A 20,988-nucleotide genomic window follows, 5' to 3' on the forward strand; every position below is an offset into this window, starting at 1 on the left:
TACACAGATTGCTAAAAGCTCAGAGCTGAGATAGCCAGCTCATAGGAAGCAAGATTGTCTTACACCTGCTGGGTTTAGTTCTCTACAACATAGGTATATCTGGCATTTAAAAATAAATGTATGAACCACACTGGGGTTGACAGTCTTCTCTTGATTCTAACAACAGTAGTTTCTTTGGTGGTGTAAATGCTTTTGCAACACATGAATACAATTTTATTGATTTATATTTCTCCTTTCTGTACTCCACGGCTAATTTATTACTATTTTGGTGATCTTTCAAGGTTTTGCCCAACAGAATTGTCATCGCAATTTTTACAGTTTAGCTTCCTAATTGCATTTTTGTTTTAAAATGAAAGTAAGGTTTTTTTCTTAATCTTGATCTGCCAGGTTTATGTGCCTTGGAAAGGACCACTCTTCTCCCATCAACTTTGTTCTTCGTGTAAAACGTTCAGCTCTAGTAGAAGTCAACAAAAAATATGTTAAAATATGATTCAGTGGGAGGCTGATGCGATATTTTCAAAACACAGTAGTTGCATTAAAACAAATGTAATTTTACAGCCCTTCAAGTTTATATTGGGGGTTTTTTTTAGCAGTAGGAACCTCACTTAATTGGGCATAGGGGGACCTGTGTTCATGGTCACAACACAGATCAGGGGGGAGTGCAAACTCCAGGTTAGATAGTCAGCCTCCTACAGATTGCTATAGGATATTTCTTTACAGGGTAGCGCTATCTAATCTTTACCATATCCACTGTGAAATCAGAATGATGCCACATTGCTGACATGGCTGAGATCAACACCGTGGATGAATGTATGCCTGTCCTTGGTCTCATTAGTCATATGGAAAATTACTGCTCAGTTGTAGTGGGATATCTAAATATTTTATGGATTTGCTCTGACAGCAAGCATGAGTGTTTAATAGGCAAATACTATACATATTTTAAAGATGAGGAACCTGGATACATAGACACAGAAGGGAAGTGGTTTAGCATCACAAGGTTGATAGGAGACTGGTGACAGAATCAGGAACTGATTGTATGTTTCCCAGCTCTTGGCTGGTGCATTAATCCCAGTTTTGAGGCGCCTCTGTTCCCTTACAAAAGCAACTGCCAGCAGAATTCCTCAAGGCTCTGTCTTGTGCAATTTTTTGCAAACTGAATGGAAAAGTCTAAGCTGTGTCATCAGTTAGAGTGTCAGCAAGTTAAATACCAAAAATTGGTGGGCAGCATCTAGTTCTGCTTGACAGAATACAAGAATAGTCTTGCAGTGCTGAGAGACAACATGGTTAGAGAAGCACTGACTGAGCTAATCCTGAGCAAGGCAGCAGTGTTGGTCCTTCAGAACTCATTGCCATTATCTGATGGAGGACACCTCTGCCAGCAGCTTCCCTGTGTGGGGTGATGAAGGTGCCATAAACTCCATCTCATTCCAGACTGCTCTTGGAGCACCAGCACCATGATCTGTTTATTCATCGTTGGTCTCCAGACATCGCATTTCAGTGCACTTGGATACACAAGTGCATGAGCCCCAAACTATTTCAGTTATTTAATGGCAACAGAAAGAACCTGTTGTTAATTTAGAACTGGAAGTCCCTAAGGTCAGTGTTCCCCATGCTGTGTAGGCCTTCCCACTGAAGCCTTGGAAAAATGTCTTTCCTCTTGTCTGTGATGCTCTCAGTGGGACCACCAGGAGCTCTCTCCTGGAAATCAGCTGGTTTATGGTAAAACATCCCTCTTCATCACTTCTCAGTAGTAATTGCTTCTTGTTAATGGACATCAGGAGCAGGGAGAGAGTGATACCAGGAGATGATGCTCTGTGAGAGACAGCTCATCTGTTCTGTTCGTTCCTAGAGGGGGTGGAGCAGTGACCAACCATTAATCAACTTCAAATTTTTGGAGCTGTAACTCCCTGAAGTGCAGGATCAGGAAGAAATTACCGGCTTACCTCAAACCCTCTTTGTATCATGTACATACCTAATACAGTTCAGCCCCAAATGTTTTATTAGACTGCTCTTTCACAAAGGCATCTGAAGTATTCAGGAGATAAAGACATGACCATAACCTTTGTAATACAGTCAGTAACATCCACTTCAACAACAAAATACGCTAGAAAATACAGTTTTGAATGAGCTTCTAAGCTGCTCTCTGTTATGATGTCTTCCTTTAAGATTAGGCAGGCTTTTAGTGTCTGGTATTTCCCTCTGCGAAGTGTAATCATGTTATCTCTCAGGGGTTTTTTGGCAATCTGAGTACATTGTGTTCTTCATGGCTTTTTTTTTTTTTTTTTCTCCAGCACTGAGTTATTATTTTTGCAGCCTTTCGCCCATACAGAATATGGATGCCAGAGCTGGCAGCAACAGTTCACTATTTGTAATGTTGGTAATCCTCTCCAGAGTGGCAAAAAATTTCTTCCATACTTGAATTTGAGGATTTTTTTCAAGGAAAACGTGACTTCCTCATGTCAAAGTGTGGTTCTTGGGAGCTCAGACAGTTGCACATCCCTTTTAAGCCTCTAATTCCCTACCCTGTCAGAGTGACAGTAGTCTTTTCTAATGGCAAAGCTTTCCATCTTGGATTTATTAAAGCATGTTTTATTTCTTTATTTATCTGTGATCCAGAATGACTGCGTGATTGCACTTCTGCTATTATTTTTTAATCAGTTATTATTGTTTTTATGATGTTCACAGTAATTTTTGGAAATATTTTCTATTTATGTCCACATTGTTGGTGAAGATGATGACAAATACCCATTAGAAACATCTTTATTGAAAGAGTTTTTCATTGACAAATGTGTCCTAAGATAACTGATCGTAATCCTTTTAATATGTGTTTGTTTTTATCAGCCTTGTGTAGCACTAACTTCTTAACCTAGAATGTCAGTAGTGCTAACTTGGACATGCTGCAAAGCTCTAATTTCTTGCATCTTCATGGTTGCCTTAAATGAATTTGTTAGATATTTATGAATCCTGGTGATGAATGTAGTATAAGAATTAAGATTATTACTTTCTAATGAAAATAATTTGCTATTTAGTAGAAATAGTCAACAGTGTTTAAGTACAAAGTGTCTGGATTTCATTAGTTGTTCATTCTTGTTGGCCAGATCGAGTTTAGAAATAAATTTTCATACCAGATCTGCTCAATGGCCCAAGAATTTCAACAATTGTACTTTATTAATTAATGGAGACCATAATCTAGTAGTAGGGAAAAGATATTAACAAAAAAAAAAAAAAAGAATTTAATAAAACTCTCATAAAGTAGCCTTCCGGTAGAGAAAATGGACTTGGAATATATTTATTAGTATTTGGCTCACTCCTTTGAATCTGAATGTGCATGCACAACTGCTTACAATTAGAATTATTTTTTCTAATGCATCTGTGTGGGTGTGCTTGGTTTCTGCAGAGAGAGATGTTGCATTTAACCATGTAGTGAGTAATATATAATACAACTTGTTTGGGTCAGAAAGAAGTAGAATTATACTGTGATATTCTTACATTTCTGGTAGTGTAAGCTGCTCAGAAATCTATTTTGCAATTATCTTGATTATTTAAGTTCTTTGGATGTCCTTGTGAGAGCAATAGACTGTTCCTTCCAGCTGAAATTATTTAGCTGTTTCTTTCTTCAGTTAATGTAGAGAGAGAAAATCAATATAGAAGATAATATTTTAGCATTAGTTGATCCTAGGGTCTTATTTGATTCCAGCGTAGCAGGCTAAGTAGCAAATGCTCTTAGCAATTGTTTCTGTTAGTGGAATTTTGAAAGCACTAAGAGAAATCTTGATCCATGGAGACAGTACAGTAATTCACATTGACATATTTTCCCCATTTGCCACAGGGCAAGTGGAACTATTAATGCTCCTGTGCAAAACCTCTTTTCTCCTTTCCTCTTTTGTTTTTTTTTTTTTTTAAGAGCAGAAACAGTGTTGATCCTAACAATGGATTATATGTAAAAATTTAAACTACCCTGCAGCCATCAAAAGGAAAAAGATTCAGAAAATTTGCCATCACTGAATCTGCTTTTTTTCTAAATAGACTCCTGTTCTACGAGTATATATATTTATTTATTTACATGGTATATTTCTGTAGTGTTTTGGAGGTTTGATAGTTGTCTAATGTAAGCAAGAAGGCATCTCTAGGGTCAGGGAGCAGGTAGCAGCAATTGTAAAATAAACTGTTTGAATACTGGATGTCCACATGAACTGACTGTAACAATAAAATATTCTCTGAATCCATTCTGTGCTCCACAATGTACAGTCAGCGCCCAATGGAGACAGCCGTTCCAATCATGTATACACAAGGAATATTTGTTACCCATTGTAGTATTTTGCCTGCAGCTTTGAGAGACCCAATTTTATCTTCCCTTAAGCAGCCAAAATGATGTCAGCATCAGCATGGTACTTTTATTTTTCTTTGAATGTTTCAGGAACCAAGAAATTGAGCTGTTTGTTGATAAATGAAGGTTTATGTAAAATACATATAAATTTAAGCAATTTAACTCAGTGCAGTAAAATGGCCTTTGAAATGAGATTTAAATGTGAGTTCTTGAAAATCTGGTTGGTTAGACGTGCAGAAAATAACAGACAGTTGACTACTAATAGTGCCATAAACAATAATTAGGCTGTGAGGAGCAGTTAATGATAGATGACCAAGTATATATTATATATCTTCTCAATGTGCATCATCTTAGCTTTATGCTACTGAACTGTGCATGTGCTATTAGATTAAAAGTTAACTATAAAAAATATCTAGATAAATTAGCAAACAATTTCTTTGGTGTCCTTTCCCTTCCATCATTTCCCTTCTCCCTGCCCCCCCCCCTTTTTTTTTTTTAAGAGATTCAAGAGACTAAGCTTAGGTCACAAATGAGATGAGTTTGATGACCTCAGCCTATGGCCTCTCAGACATCTGTCTACATCTGAAAACATCCATAGATTTTAGTACAGTTGGAATTCTCTTGTCAGGAAAGATTCAGGAATAGACTGGGAACACTTAATTCTGCTTGTGATTGTAAAACCTCAAGAAACAAACAAATCATCTCCTTCAGTATTTGGTATTTAGTAGAAGTTACAGTTATGATGCATAAAAGGAAAAGCATTCAAAATACTCATTGAACCAAAGTAGGGTTGTTTTTTTCTTTTTCTCCTTAGACTATTTATTATCTCCATGAATTATTGTTCATTCCTCTCCTGTGATAGTTCTTTCTGATGTGGGCTTCTCTGTAATGTTAATCACAGAGGTGCAGCCTCTGGGAAAGACACAAACTTTAACCTTTCTGGGTCACGGGTCTCGGAAGCCACTTCAGTTAGAGATCAGCACAGTACAGTGATACACGGCATGTTCCCATTTGTTTCCAGGTCTTTCAGGAAAAGAGAATTAATTATTTATACCTTATCTATATACATTTACTTATTATTACAGCTCAGTTGTCTTTAGCCTCCAGTAGTTAAATTTAAAGTACATTTTTCCTAAGGTAACTTCATCATCTGTGATATAACTTGCGCTGTTCATAAGGCGTATCAAATCATTTTAATTAAGAACCCAATCTGTCTGCATGGAAGTATTTCCCTTTTTGTCTGTGTCTGCTGAACTTTCTTCTTCCTGTGGTGATGTACAAGCCTGTACTGTGATCATTCTTCCAGATACATAAAATACTACAAATTAATAAAAGAGTATTCTAATATCAATGACTCTTCAGCTGTTCATAAAATTATATAGGACCCAAAGAAACCGTAAGAATTTGAAAGAAAAAAAGAGGCTTTATATACCTTAAGATCTTCCTTGGAATTATGTGTTAAAAATGAAAACGTAAAAATTGTTGATTGCATCAGTGTTGCAGATTTTTAATGTTTATTCTGTTACTTGTGATCTTGTAATTCAGATGGCACATCAATGTAGTGAAAAATAATAGTTCATTACGTAAAAGCAGTGTAAGATAGCCTGCTTCATGAAAAAGACAGCATATGTTAAGAAACCAAGTAATTGTCTTGATGAAATAAATGAAAAGAAAAAAAGGCAAGATATGCAATATGGTGTGCATTAATTGAAAACCCTTTCAAAAGGTACATAAAGTTCCAAGTCCTCTTCTACTCAATACTCTGTTCCAGGAAATTTACCTTTCAAAACTGTCTTAGAAGTTATTTTAATGCCTTTTTTTTGCCGTGCAAGCCACTTTCTATCATTTACCAGCAGTCCTGGCTCACTGGGGAGGTCCCAGGGGACTAGAGGTTTGCAGATAGGACACCCGTCCACCAGAAGGGCCAGAAGGAGCAGCTGGGAACTACAGGCCTGTCAGTGTGAGCTTTATGAAAGGCAGGTCCTGCTTGACCAACCTGATCTCCCTCTATGACAGGGTGACTCACTCGGGATGAGGGGAGGACCTGGACAAGTGACATGACAAGAGGAAGTGGCCTCAGGTTGTGCCTGGGATGTTTAGATTGGATATCAGGAAAAATTTCTACATAGAATGGGTGCCCAAGCATTGGAACAGCCTGCCCAGGGCAGTGGTTGAGTCACTGTCCTTGGAGGTATTTAAAAGACGTGTAGATGTGGCACCTGGGGACATTGTGTAACAGTGGCCTTGGCAGTGCTGGGTTAATGGTTGCCAGTGATCTCAAACGATTCTGTTTATAGCTCGGGATGAACTCTTTGTGGGCTTTCCACAGTGCCATTTGAGAATCACAAATGCTGCAGATGTGTCAGCCCAGCCACCTTGCCAATGCTTGCCTGGCACAACAAGAGATGTGTTTAAATCCTGCTGTCGAGAGTAATGGTTGTTGTGAGATGATGGAGTTCCCAGAAGACACTTGTAGGACCAGAGTTGTGCTGTGCTGTGATACAAATTGAACAAAACATCTCTGTCAGATGGTGTTTTCCTGTGTAGAGGAGTTGAACCGTTAAAAAGACAATGATTTAGCAAACATTTTCATGAGATGTGTTCTCTCTGCAGTATCTTCTTCATGTAATATGATAAGGCCTTTGGAAAGTTTATCCATTAATCTTTAAGTAATACCATCCTATCATAATGCTCAGTGCTGCCTTAGTCTCTGAGTCAGGGTTTTTGGTAGTAAAGATCAGCTCAAACAGCAGTAAATCTGTTGATACTGATTATCACCTCTTTGAATCGCCTTTGCTTCTGTAGTGAAATTCTGTGTTACGTGAATATAAGTAGTGTGATCTTTCTGCTAGGAGAACACACTGCTGTCTCATTATTCAGCTGTACAAAGGGAATGTTTTCAATATATTTCTTTTTTTTTTTTCACATCGCTCTCTAAATCACATAAATTGATGTCCCTTAAGGATCTGAGTTGTATCTCGGTAGTCTTGCATAGGGATAAGGATTTCTTGCAGTTTACTTTTCAGCTATTCAGTTTTAAGTCTTGAGAATAGGAAGTGAAAAAGCTGCACAAGAGTATTTTGGTTTAATAAAAGAAAAAAGGTGGGCTGCTCAATAACCTCGTATAGATGTTTGTTAGAAAAGGATACATGTATTAGGAGAAGGTTAAAAATATTAGTGTGTTGCCAGGTATATGGAGGCAGAGAACATGGAATATGCTTCTTTGGCTAATGGGGTATGTTTTTTACACTTGAAACCTTGCTAGTTTCTTTTTACTGTTCTAAAATCATTGACCATCTACTGTAATGGATTGGCTAGCCTGTATATCGTTCCATATGTTGTAAATATGGAATTGATTTTCACTGCCCATCTCTTTGCTTAGTGTTCTTCTCTACTCTAATTTTCTTGTTTTCCTTGAGTGCAAAGATCACTAATATTGGTATTATCTTTACATATTTAATAGGATTTTTTCTCATTTTGTTTACAAATCTCTGGATATCCTACTTTTTAAATTAAATAAATAATTTTAATCTGCAGGCAGAGCTTGCATGTTTTGTTGTAGTCTGTTAAATTATCTAACAGTTATCAGTGGGCAGGTTTTCCTGTGTTCAGGCAAACGTGTTCAGGATTTTCCATGTGCTAGTGTCTTCTGTTGCTTGTTACAGCTGCTGTGCACAGTGTGGGTTACTGAAGGTACCTGAAGTGCTTGACTGATGGGGTGCAGCTGCTGACTGGTGTTGGGGTGCAGCATGATCAGATTTTAATTGGACTGGGGATGTGATCAGTCAGGGACATCCAGGGAGGTGCTGTCTCAGGAGCTGGTGTGGTGATTCACTAGAGGTCACTTTTTGCTCACTAATGAACCACTCTCTTATCTTAGCAGTGGGTGATAGAGGAGTGCTGGTAGTGCAGTATTTCATGGTGGTACAAAGCAGTGCTCAATTTGGAAGAGGATGAAATTCGAGCCGGGTAACTTGTCATCATCCCTAGTAAATTTGACAAAGCCAGAGAGTTCATTTCAGTGTCGTAAATGTACATAATCCCAGTGCGTGGTTGTGCTTAAGGTCTTTGACAGCAAATGGGCGTTTTCATGTAACACTGTTCTGCTTTTTTCATCCTTTAGTGTCCTTGCTGGTTTTTCAGATGGGTAAGACTTGTGCTTAGTTTCAGAGCAAAGTCTCTTGCTAAATTCTTAGTGAGATGTGGCTTTGATTTCATACTTTTTTTTTAAATTTAATTTTTAAATTTGATTTAATTTTTCTTGAGGGCATCCTCAGTCTTGTGGTGAATGTTTGAAACAAAGAAGTATGATGCTTTCTATGCCACCTAGTGAATGGACGATGGTGACAAATGCAAATATAATTGTTTGGGAACTTGAAAACTATCTCTGATAGAACTTTTGTTTTTTTCCCTGGCTACTTGTTGTGCAACTTTGACAAAAATAAGATGCCTAGTGTGTTAGAACTCAAGGAGGGGTGGAAGATAGTGGAGTCCAAATGACACTGCAGTAAGACACACCCGCAGTAGCAAGTTCACTCAGGACATCCACTGGTTCTGTTTAGGCCATTGGATGGTCCATTATTCACCACATTACCTGTGAAATTGCCACCACCAAACAGGTTATTGAATCTAGTACAGACTTGTGGGTTTTGATCCTTTCAGTTGGCCTTAATATGTAGATCTCGGGTTTTTGCATGCAAAATGCAGCATCATAAAGAGTATCTGGTTCTCATTATAATTCTAAAGAGACAGTCAGATTTCATAACTGTTATGCATAGGCCAGAGCCTACTTCCCTTAATCATCTAAAAAATAGCACTTTGCTTCATGATCAGGCCCAGACTGATTTAAAACTTGAGAAGTAAATTACTACTCAATAATCCAGTTCTATAAAAGTAAATGCAAAATGTTGTTACGCAGGTTCATTATGTTGAAAGCATAGTGCATTATAATTTTTAATGGAATGTGAGTGTAATATATTCTAAATGCCTTCTTTAACACTTTGGGAGACAGCTGGTTCCATGGTCTCACCAAGTGAGGGATACCCACTGTCCACAGAATTTTGTTAGTAGCTAAAGGTAATTTTTTAAGATTTCATTAATAGCAGCACCCTCAGCATAAAATCTCTGCAACTTACACAGTTTGAATGAGCTCCACGATTTCAGACAGGTGAGGAGAAAACCTTCCTGGGGTCACCAACCCATTTTTTGTCCTTTCATGTTAATTGGCTGTTCATTCCTGGGAACACAGATTGCGCCGCTTCTCCTTTACCTCATCCAATGTCAAATCCCCAAAGAAGCCCTGCCAGCGCAGAAGGGAGCGAGCCATATGGGGCAGGTTGCAGTTGTTCCTTCAGGTCTGGATTTATTCCACTGTGAACAGATGGACAATGGCTGACATCCACTAATGGTTCTTGATAGGTTTCTTCTGCTGTTCATCTCTATCTTCTTTTTCTCTTCAGCCAGAACACAGACCGTCCTGGAGATAGTCTGGTAACTCCTCCTGACTAGATGGAAAATAATACGTCTCGTTTGACGACAACCAGAAAATTAAAAGGATTTAATTCCTCCCTGGTTCTTATTGTTTTTAGCACTTGCATGAAGAGGGTGAGATCAAGAAGAAAACCCCTTAGTCACTTAATAGAGATAACATCAGAGGAGAGAGGTTTTTTTGTATTCAGTGGTTTGAAGGGAATATATTCTTCCATTCATTCAGCTCACTACAAGCTTTTTCACTTTGTATTTCCAGCGTAGTGCTAGTAGAGCTGTTCCATTCTGAGGAAGGAGCAATGCACATTTGGCATTTCAAAAATGACTTTGAATGTTTGACACAGCTGAACTTCTTGTTCGTTAAGTGGAACTTTAATCTACCACTTTGATCCTTCACCTTCTTTCTAACAGTAGATGAAGGGTCCTCTATTTTATTTCATGCTTACAATGACCACAATTTCTTAAAGATGAGGTGGTTCTCTTTAGCCAATTATTCTTTTTTTTTCCCCATTTTCTCCTCAGAGCCTGCTGAAGATTTTTCTCCAAAATGATTTTCACATGAACCAGAAAGCATTAACTTCTTGCAGTGGGAAGTTGCACACAGAGGAAGTTATAACTAAAAAAAAAAAAAGAAGCTGTAATTGAAATACACAATTGCAAAATCAAAGTAAGCTGATCTCTCTGTGTGTTTTATAAACAAATGCTTTTCAGGATCTAAGTGAAAGAATTAAGGAAATATTTAAATCCAAACAAAGTTTTCTTTCCAGATTTTAAATAAATTGAATTGACTTAGTTTGATTATACATTTAAACAATCTATTTTAGGATAAAGGTTAAGTGATGGGCCTGCTTTGTCCAACCATTCTTTTCTTCTGACATAAATCTCTCCTAGGATCTCCTAATAGCATCTGCAAAATTTACTGTTGACAAAAGTTAAGATATTCCATTGAAACGTAATCTTGCACTTTGATTAGAAATGCATAAAGTTTTTAAATTTATGGCTTTAAAAACTGTTACAATGAATGACGTCTGTTTGATAACAAAGCAAAATCATGCATGAAAGAACCAGCACGCACGGCTGTGACAAACCAAAGAAAATCTGTAAGCACGCAGTAGCAGAATCTTTGTGTAAGAAAATTGTCAAACCTCACTATTCACTTCGGAAAACATTCAACATGTATCTTGGCTCATTGCTTAGGGGGTAAAACAGTAAAACTTCCTCTTTCAGTATCTTCAAAGTCACATCTGCTAAAGATAGTAAACCCTAATGCACTGAATTCGTGAAAGCCCAAGGTCATGCCCTTATGATTGCCCATTCTGAGGGGAATAAAACTTGTACTTAAATTATACATGTGGCTGTTAACAGATACACTTAAAACAATGTATTTGCTCTGCAGCACATGTGCTCCTCCAGCTGACTCTTAAGAAGCCAAGAAACAGTTTGGGGGCTTTGAAAAGTGCCATAATTCTTAGGGCAGGGCACAGAAGACACTCAGCTGTGTCACACTGCTGTTGAAAAAAGAGGTTGCAGTAACAGCAGTGCCCAAATGTGGTAAGAGGATGATGGGGATTGTTAGGCTTTGTGAAAGATGTAATTGTATTGTAGCTGTGTGAGCCGTAGTGTAAAACTTGTGAGGATGACTGAATGTGAGGTGATCCAGAGGCGAGCTGCTGGAGAAAGCAGGAAGCAAAACGGATGGGGGCAATTGGAGGCTTGGCTGGAGTCAGCTGGGCTGCTCCTGGATTTTCTCATGTCCAGTCCTAAACGAGGCCACTGACAGCCATGCAGGGGAGAAGGGCTGAATTTGGGGAAAAACGAGCTGCATTTTCTTAAGCAGAAAGAGCACTGCATTGTGTTCTGAAGGAAAACTTCAATTTCTCTCGAGTTATTTCATGTTCTTTTCTGTCCTGAGAGCCTGCATAGTTTATTCTGTAGAGCAGGTGCCTTATGGCAGCTGCCGAGCAGGGTGGAGAGACCTTTTGGCTGGGGAGATGGGGTCAGATAACCGCTTTCCTTCAGCAGGTGCAATTTGGCTTGCTGCTGCTGGAGGGAACGCTGTTGGTCTCGTCAGCATCAGCTGAGGATCCAGCCCATGATGTTTTCCCAGGAAGCATGAACTTGTGATGGGTGTGCCAGGAGGGAACCAAGTCCTGTGTTACCTACAGTGTGTGTATTTGTTAGGTCTGTGTACAATCAGAAAGGAAAAAGAGCAAGCATATGAATCCCTTCACGAAGTAGCGTAGAGAATACCAAACTGCAGTATTAATAACCTCCTGTTATTGAATCCTCCATCTGTTCATCATGCCAACTTATCCTCACTTAGAGCACTCCCCTTGTCATAATATTTTGCGCCACACTCCCCTCCCTCCCCGAAGCAGCAGTTCCAGTTTAGACCTAAACATTTGCCCAGTCATGTAACCCCACCGAGGACATGGTCTCAGTGCCTGGATTTGTTTATGTTTCTCTATTTAAAAATGCAACTGAATTCTTAATTTAATTTCTGATTTTTTCCTTTTCCACTACTAATTTTTTTTTTCTGGAGATTTTCATATCCATATTGGTATTAACAGATATTTCTCCTGTGGTTTAAGTGTGTTTGACCCCCTAATGCTCATTCCTGATACTTTGCCACATGGCAATTGAAGAAGCGAGGGAGAAAAAAAAAATAATGATTTTCTCCTTAGAGCTTTGATATGTGTTTTTATATTTGCTAACATCTATAAATGGCAATAAAGTGGTTAGCCACTTTAAAGTGATTAAACCCAAATTTATTTATACAAACCCCACATGAGGCGCTTGGCTAGATGCTGCCCTAGTGATGCACAGTGAGAATTTAGGGAAACTGTTCTTTAAGGGATGTCTGAGACGTCTGTGCTGAGCCACAAACGGCTTTCCCAGGAATACGGGAGGTACATGGGGATAAATCAGAGGCTTCATAAACTTGTCCTGGGAGTTACCTCCCAATCCCGGTGGATAATCCCATGAAAAGGACACACTACCTGAGAAATGATGGGGGGGGGGGGGGGAAACAAGTTATGAGGGAGCTGGAGCCAAGCTGCTGAAGGCTGCCTGTATGCTAAAATCCTTGAGTTGTGTCCTGAGCGGGTTCCTGAAATCCACACAACTCGGAGGATGAAACCACCCTTCATAACCTCTGGGTTCAAATATTCCCCTCACAGACAAACCAATTCCCAAAAAAGCCTGGGGGAAAAATCTACAGCCCTGTCCGTTCTCCCAGTGAATTGCTGTTGTTTGCTACCCAGGAGTCTCTGTCTTTATCCGAGGGAGTCGGGGTCCCTGAGAGACGCTGGGGCCGTTTGCTGACAGGAAACGATCGTTTTGTTTCTGGAAAAAACCCAGAGAAGGGATGGGGATGTTCGCTGCCGGGCTGGGCTGGGCTGTGGGTGGGGACGGACGAGCGAACGGCCGCGGCTCGGCTTCCCGCCCGCGGCTGCGAAGGAGGAAGGGGCGGCTGTGCCTGTAGAATGAAAGTTTCTGTGGGGGCTGGAGCGGATCTCCGGGCGCTGAGGATAGAAAAGCCGCGGGGCAGGAGGCGGCGGGGCCATGGCGGCCGCCGCTCCCTCACCGCGCCCGGGCGGGGCCGCCGTCAGCCGACACAGCGGCCGCGGGGGCGCCGCCACCACTTTGGTTTGCGTCGGCCGCCGCCGCCGCCGTTCGGGCGGGGAGGGCATGGCGGGCGCGGGGTGACCCCGAGGGACCGCGGCCACGTGGGCGCGATGGGAGCATCCCCGTGGGGAAGAAATCGGCCTTGGATTCTTTGTGTTTGGGCAATTCGTTGTTCTTTCTCTAAGAGCTGCCCCCGCTTGCGGCGGTGCCAACCCTGCGGAGACCGCGGGGTTAGTTCTGGGGCTTTTCAGGGTGGATCAAGGAAGATGCAGGAGGCAGGCGCGGACCCTCACCCGGGGCAAGATTAGAGCGTTATGCCTTTATTTGTTTTCATTCCTGTCACTTCGTGAGGGGAAAGGCTTAGCCGAATCACAAATACAGCAAAACACCAGGAGCGCTGATGTTTTGGGATGCCAGGAACGGGCAGAAAGTGATGGGGCAGGAAGTTCGACCTGAACATGAGGAGGAACTTCTGTCCTGTGCAGTGACGGCACATGCACTACATTGCCCAGAGAGGATGTGGAGTCTCCCGCCCTGGAGATGTTCCAAACCCGTCTGGATGCAATCCTGAGCCATGCGCTCTGGGAAAAACCTTGTTTGAGCAGGGAGGTTGGACTCGATGACCCGCTGCGGTCCTTTCCAACCTGACCCATTCCGTGACTCTCTAAACCCAAGCGGCGTTAACTTTGCCGAAGTTTGAACAAAACAAAACAAAAGAAAGAAAAGCTGTGGCGACATCGCGTCCCGGGGCAGGTCCGCGCTTCGCTGCGCGCGGCCGACCCAGGCTCGCCCGCCCCGCTGTCTCGTTTGTCTCGGCGCCCGCCTAGAACCAGGAGATCGAGCCTGGGGGGCGCGGCGGCGGCGGCGGCCGCTCCCCCCCACTTCCCCCCCCGCCCCACCCCGCCCCTCCCTCCGCGGGGGCGGGCGGGCGCGCGTGCGCGCGGTGGCGGCGGGGACGCGCCCGGCGGCGGGGGCGCGCACCGAGGCGCCGCTCAGTTCGGGGGCGCCCACGGAGCGGCCGCCATATGCCGCGGCTGCCGCGGCGGCTCCGAGCGGCGCTGCCCCCCGGCATCCTCCTCGTCCTCCTCGTCCTCCTCCTCCCCGCGGCGGGCGCGGACGGAGCGCGGCGCCTCCATGGGAAGTTCGCACCTCCTGAACAAGGGCTTGCCTCTAGGTAACCATCCGGCCTGCTCGCCGCGGTGCGGGGCGGGCGGGGAGCGGGGCGGAGGGGGGGGACACACACGAGCGGCCGCCGCCGCGCTTTGTGTGCCCGTCACCGGCGCTCCGGGCCCCGCCGCGGGCAGCGGGGCTGCCCTGGCGGCCGCAGCGCCGGCGCAACTTTGCCCGGTGGCTGCTTTTTGAGGTTGGGTGAAAACATAAAGGGAAATAAAAACGAGAGGTGGGGGGTGCGAGTCGTCCCGAAGTACCAAACTCAAAGGGCGGTGGAGCTGCGCCCGGGAGAGGTTTGGGGTGTTGGGTGCCCCAGGAGGGGTTGGGGGTGTTGGGTCCCCCCCTCTCGCTCGTGGGGTGAGCGGTGCCGGCTCCGAGCTGCGGGAAAGCTGGGCTGGTGTTTGGATAAACAGGAAGTTTAAAAGCGGCATTTTATTGCTGTAAAAAAGTGCTTAAGGCCTGGCTGATGGGATGGTTTTGGCAGAGCTGCGGACGGGTTGTGTATCAGAGGTAAGACTCTTCACCCTAAATCTCAGTTTCTCTGTTTCTTTCTTCCCCCCCCCCCCTTTTTTTTTTTTTCCAGTGTACATTTGTGCTGTTGTTTTTTAAGGTAATAATATGCACAGGGTGATGTTACAGATATGCCTCTAGAATTGCTTGGCATAAATTGTCATGTTAATCTGAAGGTGATTTTTTTTCCTGCCTCCAGACATAAGGAGACAGAATGTCGATTCTGTTTATAAACATTATGATTTTGTAAGCAAATTTTACCAAAAGAAGACTACAAAGCATAGAATAAGCCTGTTTACAGTGTAGACATGAGTCAGACTGCTATGCTGCTTTGTTTTCCTCGAAAAAATTAAACTCAAAAGTCAGGGTGTAAATCATAGAACAGAGCTGGACAGAATAATGGTAGAAAATATTGTTAAAAGGGCTTGTTTTTAAAATTTCACCTGTTGTAACTTTAATTGAACAATTTCACACTGCCTTATATTTTAGTAAGTGTTGTCCTTATCAGGAAGAATGTTTGCTTTTAGGCCACGTTGGAGCAGCTAAAGATAATCATCCCTTTAGCCTCATTGAAAATAATGAGGCCTAATAAACTGAAGTGAGTGTACTTTCTTTTCCAGTGAATTAAAATTAACCCTCATATTTGTGATGTGTGTACATGTTTCAAGTGCATTGCACTGATTCCTCCTCCAGGGTCTTAAAAGATGTAAATATTCTTATTTAGTATTCGAGCCCCTTGGCAAGTAGCCTGATGCCCTTATTAAAATATTTTAAATCTCATTATTCTGTCCCACTAGGAAGGGAGCAAGAAAATACTAAGAAAAATAAAACATTCTTTAATAATTTCATGTGGACATCGTATTAAGTAATACTTGGAAAATCTGTTTGCTTTATAAATAAGAGGGGTTAAAAAGCTGAGTATAAATTAGACTGCTAGCAGAAAGATAATTGTCCAGTGCATCTCTTTGTTCTGTGCTCTTATCTGTTTTATCTATTTTTAGCTGTGCGTTGGTGAAGCAGGCGTGTAAAATTAGCAGCCCAAACTGCTAACTTTATTTTATAATGCTGCTCTTTATTGACCCCCAAAGGCAGCAAGATTTCAATATTGGAATTCCTTAATGTTTGACAGATAGCATCCTCTTCAGTTTATTATTATGTCAGCCGTCCCCAGAGTGAGGTAGTGACAAAATATTTTGTCCATTGGCAATTCACTGGTGTATTTCAAACCAAAAGGAAACAAACAACCCTCTGCCCCCAGCCTGCCTCTTTTCCAGCCTGAACAAGGAATGGGTGTTTATGAGCTGGCAGCAATTCATAAACAGATGAGAGAAAGTGGGAGAATTAAATTGTTCCCTCTTTTTTGTCATTGTTAATATAGAATAATACTTGGGACGTGAATTTGGTTTGTCTGTGTTTGTTTGATGGCATTGGGGGTGTAAATTGGTGCAGAGTCAGTGGTGTATTCTCTGTCTTTCTGTAAACACATCCCCCATACCCCCCCAAATAACACAGATTCCGTGTTTCTCCATCAGGGAGGGAATGTGTTACTTCATTACTGAATTGGCAAATAAAATAGTAATAATCCTGAGAACTGCTGTAGTCATGCTCAGTAGAAGAGTTCAGTCAATGAAACTGCTATTTTGAAATGAAACTACTTTTTCAAAGGTGCCAGTCACCTTTGTGGATTTTGCAGTTGAGTGTTGTCATATGTAGCTAAGGAATAGCTGGAGCGTGCAGCTTCCGAGCACACAGTACTCTGCGTGGAGAAAGCTCCTCATCGTAAATATTGTATATGCTGTGATACTTTGTCATCCTGTGGAGTTCTGATAGCATGATAAAACAAATTACAAGTGCCCTTATGCTTGTCAGTTTGGTTACCTCTTGACTTGTCCTTCTGCATCATAAAGATAAAATAGTGTCTGCCCTTTGTTAAAAATGTGTGATCCTTCAGTTTATTAATCTCTCTGTTTCTGAGAGCTATTGTTTTATTTGCAGTGTAAACAGAGTGTGTTGCAGCTCTTAGCCAAAAGTGTGATCTGAGAGATTAGGATTGGGCTGCATACTGTGAAGTGTTATCATACAGATACAGTAGTGCACTTGGCAACGTTTTGAAACATAAAGTCAAACCCTCGTTATCAAATAAGAGCATCTTCTGCAGGTCACTGACCAGGCTGGGTCATCCCTTTTGGGGAGGAAACTGATATTCTCCCAAAGTTCCTTTTTTTCTGTGAAAATTGTAAATACAAAAAAACCCCAAAACTTAATTGACCAGAAAACAGTCGGGACAGCGTTAAGTGTATAGAGAGGCACAGATTTTAATGTCTTTTATGCAAAGATGCTGAGGAGCAACATCGTCTTTATGTGCTTATGTGAAATGCAGTGCTGAACTTGAAACTGTGCTGATGTTTTGGGCTAAAAGTGCTTGTTGCCATTTTGTTTTGACTTACGTACCATGCGTTTGTAAGAACTGTATTTCTTGAAGCTTATCTGGTGGGCTTGGCTGTTCTTGTGTGAGAGACCCGCCTTTAAGAGTAGTAGTCAGGTTTTTGCCTCCCAAGCCAGCTGGGAACATTGATGAGGTGATACTCCAGCATGTGTCAAGCTTTCAAATCCCAGAGCAGTTGGCAGTGCGGCAGAGTAGCAGCCTCCTCTGAGGCTCCCTCACCTCCTGGCCCCATAATTATTTATTTAGTGTGAGAGTAGAGATGAAGTTACACTTTTAATACATATCCTAAAACTTAAGGTGAGGATAAAAGTTGTAGTACAGAGCCCTTTAGCCTTAGTTCCTCAGCTGCACATGCTTTCTCACTCCCAGACAGCAGAGCAACGGATTTACAGTTCGGGAAGACAAATTCCCAGCTGTAGTTTTGGGTCTCTTTCTCCCCTATTGCCTCAAGAGCAAAGATGATGATTCATTTTAGTCTATGAATTGATCAGGAAAACACGCGTTGCAGATAAATCTAAAATTAACATTTCCTGCTGCAGAGTAACCCTTTGCTCCTCACCACTATTCCTCTGGGAGAACTGGAGAAGTACGGCGGCGCTTCCAGCTGTGGCGGGGGACTTAGGATCTCTGAGCTGTGATTACCACAGGATCTTTTCCAGTGCACAATAATCCTCTGCCCATCTCCCCAAATGATTAACATGATCAGGAGTGTTTTGGGAATCTGGCAGCATCCAGGTGTTGGCTGACTGAAACTGGTGTGTGGCCTTGCATGGTGGTGCTGTGGGGACAGGAAATGGAGTAGTTGTCCCAAATTCTTTGTGGCACGAGGAAGGTGCTGAGAGTCTCCAGATCAAACGTTTTTGACACTTTTGGGGCCCTTGGGTGTTCAGCTTTGGTTCGGTGGTTGAAGTGGGTTAAAACTTCATATTGTTCTTGAACATGACCAGAGATCTGTCTGGTTCCTTGAGGAACAGGAGGCAGTCCCTGGGCTCCTTTAGTTTGTGCCGCCTGGTAGCTGTGATCTGTGGTGTACTGGGCTGGGAGGAGCTGGATCTGGATTCCCCAGCCTCACCTGCAGGCTCTGCCCACGGAAGATGGCCCAAGGATGGATGCCTGTCTTAACCTGGGTCTTTACCCCTATGGGTGTTCCAGCACTAATGAAATAATAATTTAAAAAAAAAAATCACAAGGTAAAATTAAACACGAAATAAAAAACAAAAAACGCTCAAAGAACCTCTCCTGTAAAACATCTGTGCCTTAGATGAATAGGTTAATTGGTTTTTGATGTGCAAAACATAAAGTGTTTATGTTTGCTAAAGCAGAATGAGTAATTAATTTTTGAGGAAGATTATGAATTAGTTTGTTCTCTCTTCTGGAATATTTTTGTCACTTCATTTCAAACATATCATGTTTCCTATATTATTATTCTATTTACTAATTATCCAGTTTGTGTCTAATCAACGTAATTGAAAATTGACATTGTTTGATTTTTTTTTTCTTTGAACTAAGTGTAGTTAATACAATAGCATATTTCATGCTGGTATTTATTTTGGATGACTTGCTCATCCTTGCGTTGTCATATTTTTTTATACCTGCCTTTTTCAAGGGGCATTTAGAGGAACTCCTTGCAGTGCACCTGCCTGGGTAGTCAGCCAGAAGGGATTCTATGCAGAAAACAGAAAAAGCTGGCCCTGGGGACCAGGGACAATTGTTCAGCTAATTCTGAAGTTGAGGTATTAATAGAAAGCTTTTATTTCTGTTGCATATGAAACCTTTGTTGTCTCAGTACTAAAGCACTGGGTAATGTGATTATGTAATTTTGCTTTTTGTGAGGTATTTTAAGGCATATTTTAACAGTTCTGTTTACAGGTCAGTGGATGTCCCTTATCTGTGCCTAAACCACCCTTCAGCGAGTTGTGTCACCACCAGCAAAGTTACATAAGTCTGCAGTGAAAGTTGTTCGTGCTTTCTGCCTGTGTGTGTGCCAGAGCTCACCACGTTACCCCTCCTCTCCTTTGGTCTATTTAGGGGAGCTCTGATGCCAGCTCACAAAAAAAAAAGAAAAAGAAAAAGGAAGGAAGCAGAGAAACATTTCTTACTTGACTTGAATCACAGTTCCAGATTCCTGTGTGCAGCCCAAACTCTGTATTGTTGGATATGCTCTAACCGCCTTCCTGAAGAGCACCAGCATTTTTTTGATAGATTCCATCTTCTGCTGTGGAACACAGGCACACCCTGTGATGAGGGAGGTGGGAGTTCTGTCCCGGCAGGATGTGCTGAAAGCTTTAATAGCCATGAATTCTCACACCGCCCTGCAGAACATGACGAGAGCATGACTTGAGCTGCCTTTCAAAGGAGGCGTTGCCTTGGCACCTTCTGTGCTTGGTTCATGCGTGACCTTCTGAAGTGGGAAATGTCTGTAGTTGGGGCAGCCACGGTGGGCAGCCCAGTGTTGTGCACGTTCACCTGAATGTGTCTGGTTTGTGCAGAAGGGGCGTAGGCCCTCACCCACAGGTTGTTGACAGGACAGTCAGGGCAGGGTCTAACCAGAGCAGATGGTGGTTTAGCACAGCTGAGCTCTTGGGGCAGCAGAAGAGAGTGGTCCTGCTTTCAGTTTTGCTCATGTCAGAGGCTCTGAAAGCTGGGCTCGCTGCTGTTGCTGCTTCCGTGTGGCAGATCGTTCTTCTTTCCCTCTCTCCAAACATGATCAATAGGAATTAGCCTGTGGCTGCCACGTGATGACAGCAGGAATAGCAAATGGGACTATCCAAGGCTGTCCCTGCTGCATTCCCATCAAGCTGTATTCCTTCCTCTGGCAGGAGCATGCACCGTGTGCCCTGTGTGCCTGGAATGGCCAGTGGGCTGTCCCTGCAGTGTGCTCAGACTGTGCACTGGCCAGGCACAGCTCAGAAAAGAGCCAGGAGAGAAGCAGCACTGCAGGGGATTTTCATCATCTGCTACTACACATAGATTTTTTTTCACTCTGCAAAATGTCATCATAGCCCTTGGGTGAGTCAGAAGTTGGGAGAATGAGCCAGAAAGGAGCTGTACCAGGATGTGTGCTCTCCAGTTGGATTGGGCTGATGTGCAGGAGGGTTTGTAGGAAGAGAGAGCTGCCCCAGGCAGCTCTTAGTCAGACTTACAGTCGGCAAGAGGTGCTGCTGGGGGCTGACAGACAGTGATGACTGTGCCACTGATGCAGATCCCTGTACCTTTAATTTATAATTGCAAAGTTTCCATTGGCTTCTGTGGTATTTTTACCTGAATATGGATTTTCAGAATTAACTTTCTATTTAAAGCCAAACAGTTCAAAATTGATGTTGCTTTTTGCATATTTGCAGCACTCTCAATCCTGCAAGGAAAATGTATGGCTTAGCAGAAACAGTGGTGTGGAGCACTTCATCAAAATTCCCAGATGAGT

General features: G+C 42.4%; 1 protein-coding gene across 10 annotated transcripts in view; it reads left to right on the forward strand.

The window, feature by feature from the left end:
• The window catches only part of CTBP1 (C-terminal binding protein 1), a 235,501-nt gene that overhangs the window by 156,904 nt on the left and 57,609 nt on the right, over nt 1-20,988 (forward strand). For 3 of the 10 annotated variants that reach the window (XM_066185329.1, XM_066185331.1, XM_066185328.1), the window contains exon 1: nt 14,412-14,615. The exons of the other annotated variants lie outside the window; for them this stretch is intronic. Coding sequence is in view for 1 of the 3 variants with exons in the window: in XM_066185328.1 (XP_066041425.1) it covers nt 14,576-14,615 (40 nt within the window). In the remaining 2 variants the exon portion in view is untranslated. Of the gene's footprint in view, nt 1-14,411; nt 14,616-20,988 lie in introns of those variants that run through there. 10 annotated transcript variants of the gene reach the window in all.

This window comes from Chamaea fasciata, unplaced genomic scaffold, assembly GCF_029207755.1.
Source record: "Chamaea fasciata isolate MVZ Bird 193981 ecotype frontalis unplaced genomic scaffold, bChaFas1.0.hap1 SCAF_6, whole genome shotgun sequence".
In the NCBI taxonomy this organism is placed as follows: domain Eukaryota; kingdom Metazoa; phylum Chordata; class Aves; order Passeriformes; family Sylviidae; genus Chamaea; species Chamaea fasciata.